The sequence below is a fragment of the Haliaeetus leucocephalus genome, unplaced genomic scaffold, assembly GCF_000737465.1.
Source record: "Haliaeetus leucocephalus isolate CR32 unplaced genomic scaffold, Haliaeetus_leucocephalus-4.0 Scaffold186, whole genome shotgun sequence".
Taxonomy (NCBI): Eukaryota; Metazoa; Chordata; class Aves; order Accipitriformes; family Accipitridae; genus Haliaeetus; species Haliaeetus leucocephalus.
In genome coordinates, this window is record NW_010972622.1 from 178,315 (window position 1) to 193,503 (window position 15,189).

At 50.3% G+C, this 15,189-nt stretch overlaps 2 protein-coding genes across 2 annotated transcripts; both read right to left on the minus strand.

Annotated features, from left to right (window-relative positions):
• Nucleotides 1–464: 464 nt before the first annotated feature.
• On the minus strand, nt 465–2,088 carry HOXC12 (homeobox C12). Its single transcript, XM_010565070.1, has 2 exons — nt 1,524–2,088; nt 465–703 (listed from the first exon to the last, which is right to left on the minus strand). Exons 1-2 carry the CDS (start codon nt 2,086–2,088, stop codon nt 465–467), a joined length of 804 nt encoding a protein of 267 aa, XP_010563372.1.
• A 9,889-nt stretch (nt 2,089–11,977) lies between these two features.
• HOXC13 (homeobox C13) lies at nt 11,978–15,119 on the minus strand. Its single transcript, XM_010565150.1, has 2 exons — nt 14,486–15,119; nt 11,978–12,234 (listed from the first exon to the last, which is right to left on the minus strand). The coding sequence occupies exons 1-2, from the start codon at nt 15,117–15,119 to the stop codon at nt 11,978–11,980; spliced, it is 891 nt and encodes a 296-aa protein (XP_010563452.1).
• Between the last annotated feature and the right edge of the window lie 70 nt (nt 15,120–15,189).

Sequence of the window (15,189 nt, forward strand, 5' to 3'; positions counted from 1 at the left end):
CCCAACCGAAGCCGGGCGGGGATGGAGGGGGGGGAACGGGGGGGGGGAGCGGGACCGGCGGCCCCCGACGGTGCCCGGCGCTGCACGGAAACCCTACCTGTGGTGCTGGCAAAGGAAAAGCGGCTAAAGTCGCACTCAAAACCTCCCCTTCAGCCCGGCGAGCATCTCTGGAAGCCGTCTGTCCCCCCGCGGTCCCGGCGGAGAAGATGCATTATTATTTTATTATTTTTTTTTTCTCGCTGTCGGGTTTCATATTTTAAGGGAAACTGGTTATTTATGAATATTATTTCTTTATTCATTGAGTTCTGGGTAGGGAGGGGTGCGGGGATTAAGAGTGATCAGGTAAAGTCCCGGGAACTCGGGTGAACGCTAGAGAGTCTATGTGGGGGGTTTTGTTGGTTTGGTTTTTTTTTTTCATTTTTTTTTTTTTTTTTTTAATACCCGACACGGACGCTTTTAAAACTTTAAAAGAAAGAAAGGGCTTGCTCTCTCAGGAGGAGTCTTTTCTTTTTCATACGCCGGTTCTGGAACCAGATCTTCACCTGCTGGTCGCTCAGGTTTAATCGGTCTGAGAGCTCCCTCCTTCTTTGGCGAGTAATGAATTCATTGACCATAAACTCCCCTTCCAGCTCTGCCAGCTGCAGTTTGGAATAGGGTTTTCGTTTTTTCCGGGACCGTGTGTGCATCGGGTACCAAGGAGCACCTGGCAAAGGGGGAGCGAGAGTTGAGCACTTGGCAAGGAAAAAAACAAAAACCCCAAACAACTCCTCTTTAAAAAAAAGGGGCACCCCCATCACCCCTCTCTGTGCCTCCCTGGGGCCCCCGCTGTCCCCCGGGTCCCCCGTTGTACTGGCCGTGGGTGCTTGGGGATGCTTCCAGTTGCCTCCCAGGGCCACGGGGGATGCGTGGGGCGGGCACAGGAGGCAGAGGAAGGGAAAGGGGGGGCGCGTTATAACCAGGGCAGGGAGCAAAGGACGGGCAGGGAGCGGGCGACAAGCCTGGGACCCCCCCGGGGAAGGGCTCCACCGCCGCCCCGGCCCCGCTATCAGGGAGAAACCTCCACCCCAGTGCCATCTTTGAAGGCTGTGGGGGGTTTTGTTGCTTTTTTAAGCATCCCCCCCTTCTCCCCCCTTCCCTCGGGCAGACACACCTCTGCGATGTCCCCCCAAAAAGCGCCTGGACGCTCCGCCAGCCCTCCGCGCCGCGCAGGGATGCGCAACCACTCACCCACTACCCTTCACTGCATCTCTCTCTCTCTCTCTCTCTCTTTTTTTTTTTTTTATGGGATATTTACATGTTTATAGCCTTTTCTTTTAAAAGAAGCACCACCTAATAAACCATTCGGGATTTCGGTGCTACCCCTAGTGGTCTCAGCACACATAGACGCGCCGCTTCCCACCGCTGCGCCCAGGAATTGCCCCGCGAAGGAACCCCAAACCGGCAAGTTTCCAAGCAACCCCCCCCCTCCATCCCCAAACCCACGACCAGATCCAGCCCCGAGACCCTCCTTCCCGGGGTCTTACCACCGTTGCCTAAAGTGCTGCCTTGGTTCAGGGGGGAGACCAAACCCCCCGCTTCTCCGGTCGTGCCTTTATTCCCTTCATTGAGCAAGGACGAGCTGGAGTCTGACTCCAAGGACTGGCAGGACGGAGGGTCGTGGGGGACCGCCTCGCTGCTCGGATAGTCATATTTGCTGAAATTGCCCCCCATGCCATTGGGGAGGCTGGATTCGAGGGGCAGCAAGGCACTGTCCCTACCCCTCTCCTCCCGCTTGAGCCCGGTGCTTTCGGAGCAGGTTTCCCGGTAATAACATTTGCTTTCCTCCACCCGGGCGAGGTCGCAGGCTCTGCCGAAGGAAGGGTTAATGGAGACGGGGCTGCTCAGGTAGGGTTGAGGGTACCCGTTGCAGGGTTCCGAGGATGCCCAGGGCAGGGAGCAGACGTTATCCCGCCGGGGGTAGGAGAGGGACGGCAACCCGGGCAGCTGCCCTCCGGAGGCACGGAAATTTGGGAAGTAGAAGGTGTCTCCCGTGTGGATGTTCACCAGAGGTCCCACAAAGCCGGGATTAAGGAGGTTGTGCTCGCCCATTTCCGCGGGCCTGACCGAAAGCTTCTACTTTATTGCTATCTGACATTAAACATAGTTAAACCGACGGCTCGGCCCTATTGGTCCGGGGGGGTCACGTGAGCCCCAAATTGCGCTGGGAGGGAGGGGGGGGCCCTCCCCTCCCCTGGCAGCCGAGACAAAACACAACAGCAAGTTCCGCCTTTTTACGCCTTTTCTTCCCCCCCCCGGCCTCCTTCACCCCCCCTTCCCAATCATAAAAAATCATAAAAAAATCCCATAAAGCATTTTATTAAAAAAAAAAAAAAAAAAAAAAGCAACGGCTCCCAGAGCTGGCTTAAGAACCGCGAAGCGCCCTAAAATGTCATATTTAGCATAAAATAATCGATAGGCGAGGGTTTTGCCCCAAAACCGCTGCGCGCCCCTCCCCCGGCAACACTCCGGGGCCCTCCACCATCTGCAAAAGCGAGGCTGGTTCTCATTAATTAGCTCCTTTATTAACTAAAACAGTTCGAATTTACAATATCTCCCCAATAAATTACTATTAGATATTGTGTCATATAAAGTTTACGGGCTTTTTAAGGAGACGAATGATGGTGCCCGCAACAGGCTCATATTTACGCGCGGTGGGATGGGAGAGTTGGAAGCTATTTGCGACCTTTTCTACTCTTTTTTATTATTATTATCATTCTTTTTTCCCCCTCCGCTCGGACTAGGTGGCTTTGTCGTGGGCTGGGGAAATGCAGCCTCTTCCCAGGCTCTTGCCACTCTCTCAAGAAGGGATGGAAGATTTTTTAACAATCCTCAATTGCTTTTATTAATGATCTGTGTCGAATAAAGCAGCCAGAAGAACACGACTATATAGAGCCTTAATTTAGCCGGTATACATTCCATATGCACCAAGGCGCACACACGTACAGATAAGTGTCCAAATCTCTTTTTTTTTTTCGCCTCGTTTCTGGGAAAGAATAAAAATTATAGTCTTCCTATATGTTTCTTTGCTCCCCACGCCTGGAAACAAGAGGTGTGTACGTACACACATACACACACACACACACACACACAGAGCTGGTTCCTCGCCACGTTATAGCAATATATTCTGCCCTCGTAACACTACAGAGCTCTTCTTCCCTCCCACCCATCGTCTTCTCCTGGTCATACTGAAAAGAGCTGCTGCAAAGGAATACAAGGGATGAAAAAAAAATAATCAATATTGGCTTCTTTCAGTGCAAAATAAATACGTTAGGGGAAGAAAAAAAAAGAAAACACTGGAAAAGGCGCATTGTATGGAAACCGTGAACACGCAAAGACATTTGAGGGTGTTTTATGTTAGATTTTTTTCTGGAGTAGTTTTTTTTCCCCACTTTTTTTTCTCCCCCCTCCCCTTTTTTTTTTAATTTTTTAAGCAACCAAAATGCCCACCCCGTTTGCTGGATTTTTGCATGGCTTTGCATTCCTCCCTGCCTTAAGCAACTCCCAAGCGCTCCCCTTGCCAGGTTGACTCTGCAAAGTACCGTAAATATTCCTGTAGAGGTAAAACCGCTGCGCGGGGGCGGAGGCGTTCCGCGGAGGCTAAGCCGGGCGGGTGCAGCCGCATCTCTCCAACTGCTGCCTTCCCAGCCAGCAACCAACCTCCCTCACCAATATTTTATGTATTTCTCAGGCATAAAATCATTTTTTCCTCATCTGGCAAAACACTGGGGCTTCAGCTGACCCCCCCCTCCCAGCCCTGCAAGGAAAATCAGGTGCCAATAAAATAACTAATTTAGGTGCTTTTTCGTCTTCCATGGACAGCTCCTGGAGGTGGAAAACCTATTTTCCGTATTTCCCATCCCTCTTTCTTCCTGGCACATCTATGGATACGCTACATACATACCTTGCAGAGATATGTGCATACCTTCCTACACGCTTTGCCTGAGAAGGAAGAAATACGACTACTAGAAATATTTTGCTAGAATGAAAGTTTAGCACTTTTTTTTTTTTTAAACCTTGCCAAGGAATTTTTCTCCCTGCAGGTATAAGTGAAAAAGCTGCTTGCAATTTCTCCAAGAGTGTCTTCTCGCTGCAGAAGAAGCGCTCGCAACGCTGGGCAAGCTGGGGAGGAATAGTTTATATAAAAATGAGCACGTGATCCCCGGAGGTTGCCATCTGAATTGGCTTTGTTTGCTGTTTTTTTAAAGAAAACCCTTCCTCTACCTTGCTCTTTTCTTCGCAAATTTCCCCATATAAGACGTGCCCGGGTGCTGCACGGCTTTGTTCTCCACCGGACCTTGGGAAAGTACATTGCTGCTTCAGAGGAGTCTCCGGGTATTTGGAGCTTTTCCTCTTTATGCAATTCGATTTTTTTTGCCGGGTGAAAATAAAAATTTAATAAAATTTCACGTTTACCTCCAAGGAAACATTTTGGGGAGGCAGCTGCAGGGCTGAGCTGCACAGCAAGTGAACCACAAACTGCGCGCTGGAGTCCTGCATGGAGGGATAATGTCAGCATGGGCATCACAGCAAGGGAGAGGGAGAAAAGCACCCCCGGTTCCCTTGTTTATTCTTTTTATTATTTTTTGTTTAGAGCTGGGAAATGCTACAGCCGTGCTTAGAAATATATCAAGCGATGCAGAGCGTGGGGAGTAACTCCCTGCTCTTGGTGGCCTTGAATAGGGCTCCCCAGCTCAGCGCTGCTCCTGCTGCAAGCAGACAGCAGGTCCATGGAAGGGCAAAAAAATAAATCCTAAGGACTCTTAAGCAAAGCTGCCGCGTTTCCCCGGGAATTTCTTCCCCATTAAAAATGCATTTGCCAGTTCAGGTTGAGCGCTTGGGCTTTTCTAATGCTCAGCTCAGGCTGAGCGGTGCTTAAAAACGAAAGCCTGAGCCGAGTCCTCCTGCTTGGGGCACTGGCACTGCTGGCTCAGGCAGTCTCCTTCGTGCACAACCCACCCCGAGCGCCGGCTCTCCAAAAATAAATCCCAGTTTCTACCTCCTATTGCTTTGAGCAACCCCCCTTCTTTTTTTCCTGCGGTGTTCCTCCCCCAGAAAAAGTTGCCCAGCCCAGCAAAAAAAATCTCTGAGCCTTTCCCCATTTGCAGGAATCCCCGTTTTCAGGTAGAGAGACCTTTTCGACGCCGATATTCAATAATCCTCGGGGGGGGGTGGTGGGGTGTTTTTTTCCCACCTCCACAAGTCGCAGAGGCAGCTTTCGGGAAATGCTGGTGCGAAGAAGCCGGGAGAAGCTCCCTGACTGTGGGAGCCGGGGAAAAAAAGAGCCCCCGGAAAAAAAGAGGGAGAGAAAAAGGCGCTGGAAAAGCAAGATTGCAACGTCTCAGTTCAAGGTCACTGTCTAGTGTAGTGAATAGGATCGACATCTTATGCTAATGACTGTCTCGAAGAGCATCACTCGCTGCACGGGGAAAACAACCACCCCAAGTTTTGGGGTTGACTTTGCGGTGCTTTGCCCTTTTTTCCCGCCCTGTTGGGGGGATTTATCCCTGCGCTCCTCCCTTCCTCCTCTTCCCGTTTTGCACCATCGCAACCCCTCTCCACCAAGCGTGAGAAATAAAATTTCCCCTTCCCCTCCTCCCGCATTTCATCTTCCCCCCGCGCAGCCCGCGGGGCTGAGCTCGGCTGCCGGCTCCCACCGGAGCGGGCTCTTTCTCCCCCTCCCCTCCAGCCTCGCCTCTTCAAGAAATCAAAAATAAAAAGAAAATCAATAAAAATGGCCCCAGCCTAATGGCCCCAGCCAAATATTTACGTTTCAGATGGGAAGGACTTAGCCCCACTTTCAGTTTTCTCCCAGAAAAGACCATGAAATTTAACCCTCATAGGGCAAAAATAGCCTGCAACATCCCCGTTCCGTCTTTCTGCCCGGAAAAGGGGGGAAAAAAACGCAAATTAAAAGGTCTCCTTGTGCGTGTGCAGGTTGGAAAAACAGACCCCGTCATGGCTCAGCTTTTCTGCTCAACCGAATTTCACCCCAAATTGGTTGGGAGTTGTAAGGAGTTGCGGTGACTCGAACAAGAAGTTAGCTGCCAGGGTCAAAAAGGAAGTATTTAGAATAAATATATAGATACATGACACGGGGAATAAAATATAGACAGGCTTTGGAAAGCCCACAGAACTCTTATTTCGGGGTAGCTATATATCATTGAAACCTGCCCCGGGTACTTTTTCTGATGTGGAAAATGCATGTCTATAGACACCTTCTAGATCTGTAAGTGCACAAGACACCTTATGTATATCTATATAAGAGGGTGGTAAAATGGAATACCTAGGAGTTGGGCAATAAAAAAAAAATTAACATGGAAAAGTGGTAAATGGATGGGAATAAAAATGTCTATGACACTTCAGCTCATCCAATATACAAATCATCTGGGGCAGCTTTCAGTTTTAACGAAGGTAGGTCCCAGTCTCGGTGCAGGGAATAGTTAAATGCCTGGAATATCATTATATTTTTCCCCAGCTTTGCCAGCAGAGGATCTTCTCCTCCTATTAGATTAATGTAAACTGATGCCTGCATCCTCTGTAAGGCAAAGGTTTAGTCCCCAACTTTAGGGAAGTTCGCTTTGTCCGCCAGCTCTGTTTTGGGTGAGAAGTTGGCGTTTCATACTGTAATTCCCTTGGAGGGCTGAAACCCCCCAACAACTGTAACAACAAACCAGTTAATGGTCTAGAATTCACGACTCTTGAGCAAATCGCAATTGGAGAGCCTGAAAAGCGTGATCTCACTTATTTAATGTTCCTTGTAAAGGAAGAGAAAGTGGTGGGGAGGAAAGGGAGTTTATTAAACCCACGGCTGGTCCAAGTGTGGGCTGAACCAGCTGAGCTCCTGCCAGGCAGCAGCTTCCCCCCGAAGTGCCGGCGACAGGAGACACGACATTTTGCTGGATGTAATTCTTAAATACCCATAAACACGAGGGTTTCCCAAAATGTGCTGAACCACGTAGGCAAGGCAGTTTATAAGCAAGGAACCAGCAGTGCTGGAGGAGTTTGTGGGATGTGTGTACACACACACCCCGTGTTGGCTGTCAGGGTCTTAAGAAATAATTTCTTGGCAAAGCCTTTAGAAGTCTCTTCTCTTTTGTTGCTAACAAAAAAAAAAAAAAAAAAAAAAAAAGAAGTTTTTTTTTTTAAGACCAAGCGCTTCCATAACAAATAGAAAGTTAACCAGCAAGAGTTATACTCACCTCTGCACTGAGCACAGGGCTGCGAGAGCAGAATTCCCCCTCCAGATTAGGAAGTTATTCTTTAAAAAATGCATTAGAGAAAAAAATATGCAAATGTGAGTGAGCTAAAAAAAAAAGACAACAAAAAAGACAAAATAAAATTAAAAGGAAAAAAGGAAAAGGGGGAAAAGAAAAAAAAGCAGAAAATTCTATCTAAAAAAAAAAAAGATGGGCGAGGGAAATCCCTTGTCCGGGATTTTACCATAAAGGCTGCGGTTGGGAAGTTATTCAAAGTCCTCGATACAAAGGAAAGAAAAGGCTAAACTTGGGAAACTTCCTTTTCAGGGCTTTATTGTTGGCCATTAGCCCGCCTGTCTAGACTTCAAATAACACCTTGTTTATCTGTAAACAGGAGCGGGAGCTGCTCGGGGCTGCCTGGTGAGGAGAAGATCAAGGGTGAGGGTCCCCTCGCTTATTATCCCCGCAGCTCGTGATGTCAAGGTCAAACAACGCCTAGTCACGGTCAAGGGTAATACAGGAGTGACGTCACGGCCTGCTGACCTAATACCCAGCGAGCTACGGGCAGGGCGTTAATGGATAAATAAGCAAGGAGAAGAGAAGCAAGCCATTCCCACTGCCATTTCCTAACGGGGGTGGGAAGAAATAAGTGGGAAATGGAGAAATTCATTGGATTTGTGTTCCTGGGGGGTCACGCCGGAGGGAGGTCGGCTTCCGCGCCCGCGGAACTTCAGCGGGGAAATAACGAGCTGTTCCTCGGGTTTTGCTTGTGTGTGCGCAATTTTTGGTTTAATTTCTTCTCTTCCAGGCAAGCGCCTCCTCCAAAGCTCTTGGAAGAGGATGACCAAATAACTTGAGTTGTAGATTATGATTTTGCCGCCCTTCTGGAAAAAAAACCCACGCAAATCAACCGTGCCTGGGGTCGGCAGGAAGGATTTATCCCCAGAATTAAGCGGCGGTATTTTTTTGATCCGACTAGCCCCGAAATCACTTTTTTTTTCACCCAAACCGCCAGGATTAAAGGGGTGACCAAGTGTCCGTGGGTGTTTGCAGAGGGAAGGGGAAGGTTTGTCCGTCCCGCGTTCCCTCTCTGAGGGTCCAATCCTGACCTCCATCCCCACCCGACTCCAACCCCGACGGCGGGGGAAGGCTCAGCCCCACTTGGGGGGGCTGAACCCCGAGGTCCTGAGCACGTCGGAGACGGGGTCCCGCTTCCCTGGGGTCTGCATTCCCCCCCCAGAAATCCCAGCCGCACCTCAGCATCGCCTGCCTGCATCCGTGCTCCTTCCCGGCTCTTGGGCGGTGGTACAGCCCCCGAGGGGAGGATGGAGTGGGTCGAGGAAAAATAAGGTTATTTTAAATAAGGATATTTTAAAATATTTTAAAATGAAACGTAGGCAATGGCAAGAAAGAGCCTTGTTTCACGGGCTCGCCAATATCTGCCAACTAAGACCATCAAAACCCCTTGGTGCCCTGAAGTGTAATGAATGAATTTCTTGTTTCTTCTCTGCTTTTGAGTTTGTTTTCTTTTTTTTTTTCTTTCCCTTTTGATTCCTCCCACACGAGTTGAAAGAGCAACCGACACACAAACCGACACACAGGCAGCCCTCTCCCCCTCCAACAAAATTCAACCACAATTGACAAAAACTCCCAGAATTGGAAACTCCGTGAATAACTTGGGCTCAATTACCCACACCCGTAAAGACAAAAAAAAAAAAAGTATTTATCCGTATCCCCTCATTCCCTCCAATAACCCTAGCCTAATAACCACAGTTTCATAAACTTTCTTTTTTTTTTTTTCTCCCAGAACTGGTGAAATTCAGGTACAATGAGGAAGAATAGAGCCACAGCGAACAACGCGCTCGCTGTCGGGATGTCGGATTTGGGCTTGTCTGGAGTTGCTCTCAGGCATTGCAGTGTCTGCACACACAGCAAGCTTTTTTTTAAGAGGAAGAGCTTTTTTTTTACACCCAAAACACATATTCTCGTGGCTCTCGTGCGTTAGGGCAGGTTTTACCCACGATTTAATCCCGCTACAGCAGCGGCGATGGATTTCTCGAAGTATTGCGGTATTTCCTATCTGAGCGTCTTAAAAAAAAAAAAAAAAGAAATTAAAATAATAAAGATTCAAATCTCTGCCTGCGTTTCCAAACCACCGAAGTTCTCCAGAATAAATGCAGAAAACACCCTCAGATCAACCCCCGGCTTCTTCCGCTCATCGGAGAAATCAGCGACTGGGGAGGTGGGGGAAATCAGGGACCCCTTTTTTCCACCCCCCCGAGAAGGGATGGGGAGCTGGAAGGAAAGGATCCAGCCCCCCGGCTCGCCCTATTCCCGGGATTAAACAAAACCGCGTCCCACCTTACCAGAGATTTGGGATCACTCCGGGAAGCATCCAAATCCATATGGGGTTTTCCCGGGATTTCTGGTGGCGGTATGGGCTCCATAGGGCACCCTGCCACCGCACTGAGCCCGCGGAGAGACGCTGGACCAACACAACCCCTACTATCTGTCTTTTAGCCTCCTTTATGAAGCTATAGGTACACCCATACATCCACAGGGGTACAGACCGTAAATGAGATCTACACACCACTTCGTATGGTAATATAGAGCGTTGCACTTGCATACGTATACATAAATGTCTGTGTATATATATATATATAAAAAACATACCTACTATTTACCCACCATTTCGCATAATAATGTAGAAGGTTGCACTTGCATATATATATATAAATTTATAGAGAGAGTATAGATACGTTGTTATTTGCGGTATATTATATGTGATAGACCTATACACATTTCGCCTTAATACCCAGACTTACATAAATTACACACACACCGTCAAGCCCCGCACACATACATATAACATATATATATATATAAAAAATATATATACACCGACACCCAGACCATAAAAAGTAACGGACAGACACGGTTATATGCACATGCCATTATATACCCTTGTATAAATGTATATATATATATATATTTTATATATATATGCACTTATGCGTATCAGCTCGAACACCTAGCGTATCTGTGCGCCCATTTCTGCAGACACCAGTGCTAATCTTTTTCTCATATAGCTTTATATAGCTTGTGCCTGCTCTATCTGCCCCCTCCCATAAATATATGCACACGCTCAATGCAAATTTAACCCGCAATAACATTGTTTTAGGTTACATCCCTTTAAAAGCCTTTCCCCCCCACTTCCCCTCCCCTTTTGATCATTTAACGAGGTGATTAAATCTAGCAGATATTAAGGTAGATTGTAATCCGCCTATGGAAACAATTTCCTCTCCCGTATTTCTTTCCGAGCTGCCCGGCCGGCTCGGGGCCGCGCAAGTTGCGCGGGCGCGGAGCCGGGACGGCCGCGGAGCTGCTCGGCGGGGCGAGGGCAGGTCGGGAGGTTTTGATCTGGGGCCGGAGCTGGAGTCAAACAGGTTTAGCGAAACGCGTCCTTTGGGAGGGAGATTTGAAGAGATTAGAAGCGTCTCCGGGAAGTCATCGCGTTTTCAGCCGGGGTAATTGCGGGGGGAGGGGGGAAATAAAGACAAAAAAAGAAGGGGGGGGGGGAAGAAAGAAAGAAAAAATTCAATAAAAAAGCACTCAGTTGGCTCAGTCTCCGCGGATTTATTTTCTCCGCTTTTTACTCCCTTCCTTGCATCTGGCCCTCGCATCTTCCGGAGAGCCCCTTATTAAGCGATTTCTGCCCAAATTTGCCACATTTCCCCGTTTGTTTGTTTTTTTCTTTTTTTTCCCTCATCCTTTCTCTGCGGAGGTTCCCGCCCGGGCTGTATTTACGGTGGTGGGGAGGGGTGGGAGAAGCACAGGGCTACAAAGAGGTGCACAAAGAGCCTCTCCTCAAGGCAAAACAACAACAACAAAAAAGATATTTATTTTTAAGAAATGTCATCTGCAGTCGGTACATATCATCTGGACACCACAATATTATATACATATACAAGACATTAAAAAAAAAAAAAGATGCTTTTACATATCCAGAGAACACTGTCGATAATTAGCCGGTTTAGAGAGGGAAAGAAACAAACCCCAAAGACAATATTGTGCATTTTCCATCTTGTCAGCGGAGAACAGACATTCCAGTTTTATGGCAGAGATATAGAAACCCTCGTGAGAACATACCCAAAATATGTTCTCAGCAACTCACTTCCATCTAGGACCTAAAATCAGTGGTTGGGATATTTAAGCGATACCGAGCAATGGTTTTCTTCCCACAATAGCAGCCTTATTTCTTATTTTCGGTCCCTAGTGCCGAGAAAATACGAAGCTGATGCAACTTTGCCATAGGTTCTCCATACATTTATACATCGGTGGGTGAAATGGCCCGAGATATGAAAGACTGGCGAGGGGGTCGGACTATACAGGGTTACAGGGCGACATTCAGAGTTCATCTCTCCTTTAACGTAACTACACTCTTAGCTTATTATTTTCTTTTAAAAATATACACAGTTTAGCCTTATCGATGGATTTCTCAGAGCAAAACTGGGGTTTTCACAGTCAGAGCGGGGCAAAGGGATAAATCAAAGATGCGCTCAGTGTTTTGGGGGGGGGGGATGCGCGTGTGCATTTGTGAATGTCGATTTTTTTTTTTTTTTTAAATAATGACTTGGAATCAGCAGAGTCCCGATGATGATGTTATCATACAAACTACCAGATAAATATTTACGTTTCTTGCTTCCTTTTCCTTGCCCCTTCTCCTCCAAAGTCATCCTCTGTCAGGTGGCGTGGAGATGCGCTGTCTTGGATTTGCTCACCACCTTCTTCTCCTTGACCCTCCGGTTCTGGAACCAGATAGTCACTTGACGCTCGGACAGGTTGGTGGTGGCCGAAATCCTCCTCCTCTTCTCTTTGGTGATGAATTTGCTGGCCGCGTACTCCTTTTCCAACTCCTTCAGCTGGATTTTGGTATAAGGGACCCTTTTTTTTCGTCCCCTCCGATAGCTGCTGACTTCGGGTTGTAAGGGGACCACGTCTGGATTAAAAAAAAAAAAAAAAAAAAGAAAAAAGAAAACAAAACATAAGGAAGAGGGAAAAGGGTGTGTGTGTGTGTACTGCATCCCGGGGTGCGGGCTGGGGATTTCTGCACGTCGGGGAGAGAAAGAAAAGGAGGAAAAGGAGCATAAAGAGTGGAGGAATGCGAGCGAAGAGAAAGGGGAAGAAAGAGAGGGGAAAAGAGACAAGGCAGGCAGAAAATGCATCCAGCGAGGGGACTAATACTATAATAATAGTAATAATAACATAATATTCATCATTCACGTGGTGAAAGCCTGTTTTTCTTGGCGACACTGTCCACGCTGATAAACAAGGGGCACCAAGTCAACCCGCAGACTGATGTGCGCGGATCATCTAAGGGACCTTCCAGACGGAGAGATTTTGGAAAATATCTGGAGCTTCTCCCCTATTTCATTCCTCCCCTCCCCCCCCGCAAGCAGCAAACCTTCTCGGGGATCCCCGCAGACGCGCACCCCCAAACACCGAGCCCGGCGCGGAGACAAGTGCATCCCCCGCACCCCGGCCCCTCCCGCCGGCTTGGTGCAGCCTAGGAAAACCCTCGGGGTGGGAGGTGGGGGGGGCAAACCCAGCAAGAATAACCCCAGCCCCCCCCACCTCCAGTGGCTTTTGCGGGGGGTGAGGAGGGGGAGATGCTCTGTGCTTTGCCAAGGGGCTATGGGGAATGGGTTCAGCGGGGATGCAGGGAGCATCTTCACCCCTCTGCTGCCGGTATTTGGCGGGGGGGGGGGGGATGAGGCTCCCCCCAAGCTTTCGGGCAGCCCCAGCCCCTTCTCAGCCCGCTGCCAGGGTCGGGCGGCGACCTGGGCGACGAAGCTCCTCGCCGCGAAGGTGTGACCCAGCTGGCTGGAGCAGGAAGATGGAGGCGAGCTCTGCTCGGCAGGCAGCGCAGCCCCAATTATGGCTGACAGGAGTTAATTGGGGAGCCCCTGGGGGAGCTTTGGGGGCGATCGGGTCTTTGGGGAGGGGGGGATTGGGGTGCTGAGGGTGCCGCAAAGGCCAGTGGTGCAGGGTAGGAATCTCCTTCAGGGGGGTTCACTAGAGCTGCAGGCGATGGGGAGGGAAAGCGGGGGGGGGGGGGGGGCGGCCCCCCCAAACACACATAGAAAGACGGGCACCCCCCCCCCCCCCAAAAAAACCCCACACGCACCCATCATGCAGCCAGCAATGCATTGCTAAATTCCACCCCCCTCCCCAAAAAGCTCCCGGGAAAGCTCATTCCTCTGTCCCTCTTTGTCCCGAAGAAGGAAAATACATAAAAGGATGTGCCCCCCCCCATTGCCCCCCCAAAGAACTAACGCGAGCTGTCCCTTCTTTCCATCCAAGATGCTGTAGGGCCCCCCCCCCCTTTTATTGTCGTTATTCCCCCCCCGGCTCCGCGTCCTTCCCCACCCAACGCTGGAACTGGGGGGCTGGAAGGAGCCTGGAAAGAGGTACCGGGAGGAAGCACCTACCATCACCTTCCTCCCCCCCCCCGCTGCCGTCGGGGCACGGAGCCGGCCGGGGCCGGTGGGACCAGGAGGGGAAGGGAGCGAGGGGTTTTCTGGGCTAAAAGGTGCTCCAAGGAGGGATTTTGCCTCCCCGGCTGCCTGCGGGCTGTCAGGCGGGCAGGATGCCTGCCTGACCTGGCAGAGAAGCCCCGCCGGTCCCCCCTCGCCACCCCTCTGCCTCCCTCCTTCCCCTCTAAACAGATTCATTTGTCACTTGACACCTATTCCTATAATTGTGTGTAATTGTGATATGATTTACTGTCCCAGCCCCCGACACTTCTCATTCAACTGAAGCGCTGGAGAAGGGTTTTAAATTATTTTTTTTTCCTTTTTAAGCTTTCTGCAGTTAGAGAAGCAGTGAGCGGAGGGGAAAATGAAGAGAAAGGCACCGAGAGACGCTCTTTAGGTGAGGCAACAAGAGGGAGGAGAGAAGAAAGGGAAGAATTAAACGGCAAAGTTACTTTCCAAGCAAGCTCACGGCGTGTATTTGATTCAGAAAAGATTGCTTCACCTTCTTTCCCATACATGTTCATACACATTGCCTTGCACAGGAGGCATTCCAGAGCCATTTCTTTCCTTTTAATTACATATACAGGCATACACGTATCTATCTGTATAGGTGTACGTATATGCACACTCATCCACACACACGCACATCCACCCCTCCGGTGGGAGCTGGCGGTCGGGAAGCGGGCGAGCACGCCGGTTCCCGGAGCAGCCTACCTGGGAAAGGTGATTTCCAGAGGTGTGCAGACTGCGATTGCTCTTTGGAGCAGTACACTTGCCCATCCCAGCCATTAGAAAGAGCCCAGTGTTGGTAACCTTCCATGGGAAGCAAAGCGTCGTGTCTCGGTTCCGGGTGACCCCCGAGCCCCGGTACCACCGACACGTCCAAATAGCCAGGGACCGCCTGGTAGGAGCTGGGAAAACCGGGATAAAAGGCGAATTCTTTGGCCCTCGACGGCAGCTCCTCGCCGGGCAGGGGCCCGCCGGCCTCGGGGTACTTCTCCCCGGGGTGGTAAGCGCAGGGTTTCTGCTGCAAGTTGACTCCGTGGGAGTGGGACAACCTGCAGCCGTAGTAGCCCCCCCCGAAGGGGTAACCGTAGCCCAGCGCCGCGCTGGAAGCCGCCCCCGACGGGCACTGCCGGGGGGGCTCGGCGGCCGCCAGCTCCGCGTAAGCGCTTCCCTGGGGTGGCGGCGGCGGCGGCGGGGCGGTGGGCACGGCGAGTCCCGCGTGGGGCATCATCTCCCGGCAATGCCCCAGCCCTTCCATGCGGTTTTTCTCCCGCGGGGCGTCCTCGCAGCGGCAGGCGAGGCCGTCGGGCCAGCGCGGGGGGAGGCCGAGCGGTGCCGTCATGTCATGCCGCGCTGCTCCCGCTGCTGCTGCCTCCTCTTCTTCTTCTTCTTCTTCTTCTTCCTCCTCCTCC

Coding starts and splice junctions, on each gene's coding strand:
- HOXC12 (XM_010565070.1), bottom strand. CDS start 2,088: ATGGGCGAGCACAACCTCCTTAATCCCGGCTTTGTGGGACCTCTGGTG. Junction 704..1,523: donor CAGCACTTTAGGCAACGGTG/GTAAGACCCCGG, acceptor CCCCTTTGCCAG/GTGCTCCTTGGTACCCGATG.
- HOXC13 (XM_010565150.1), bottom strand. CDS start 15,119: ATGACGGCACCGCTCGGCCTCCCCCCGCGCTGGCCCGACGGCCTCGCC. Junction 12,235..14,485: donor CTGGAAATCACCTTTCCCAG/GTAGGCTGCTCC, acceptor TTTTTAATCCAG/ACGTGGTCCCCTTACAACCC.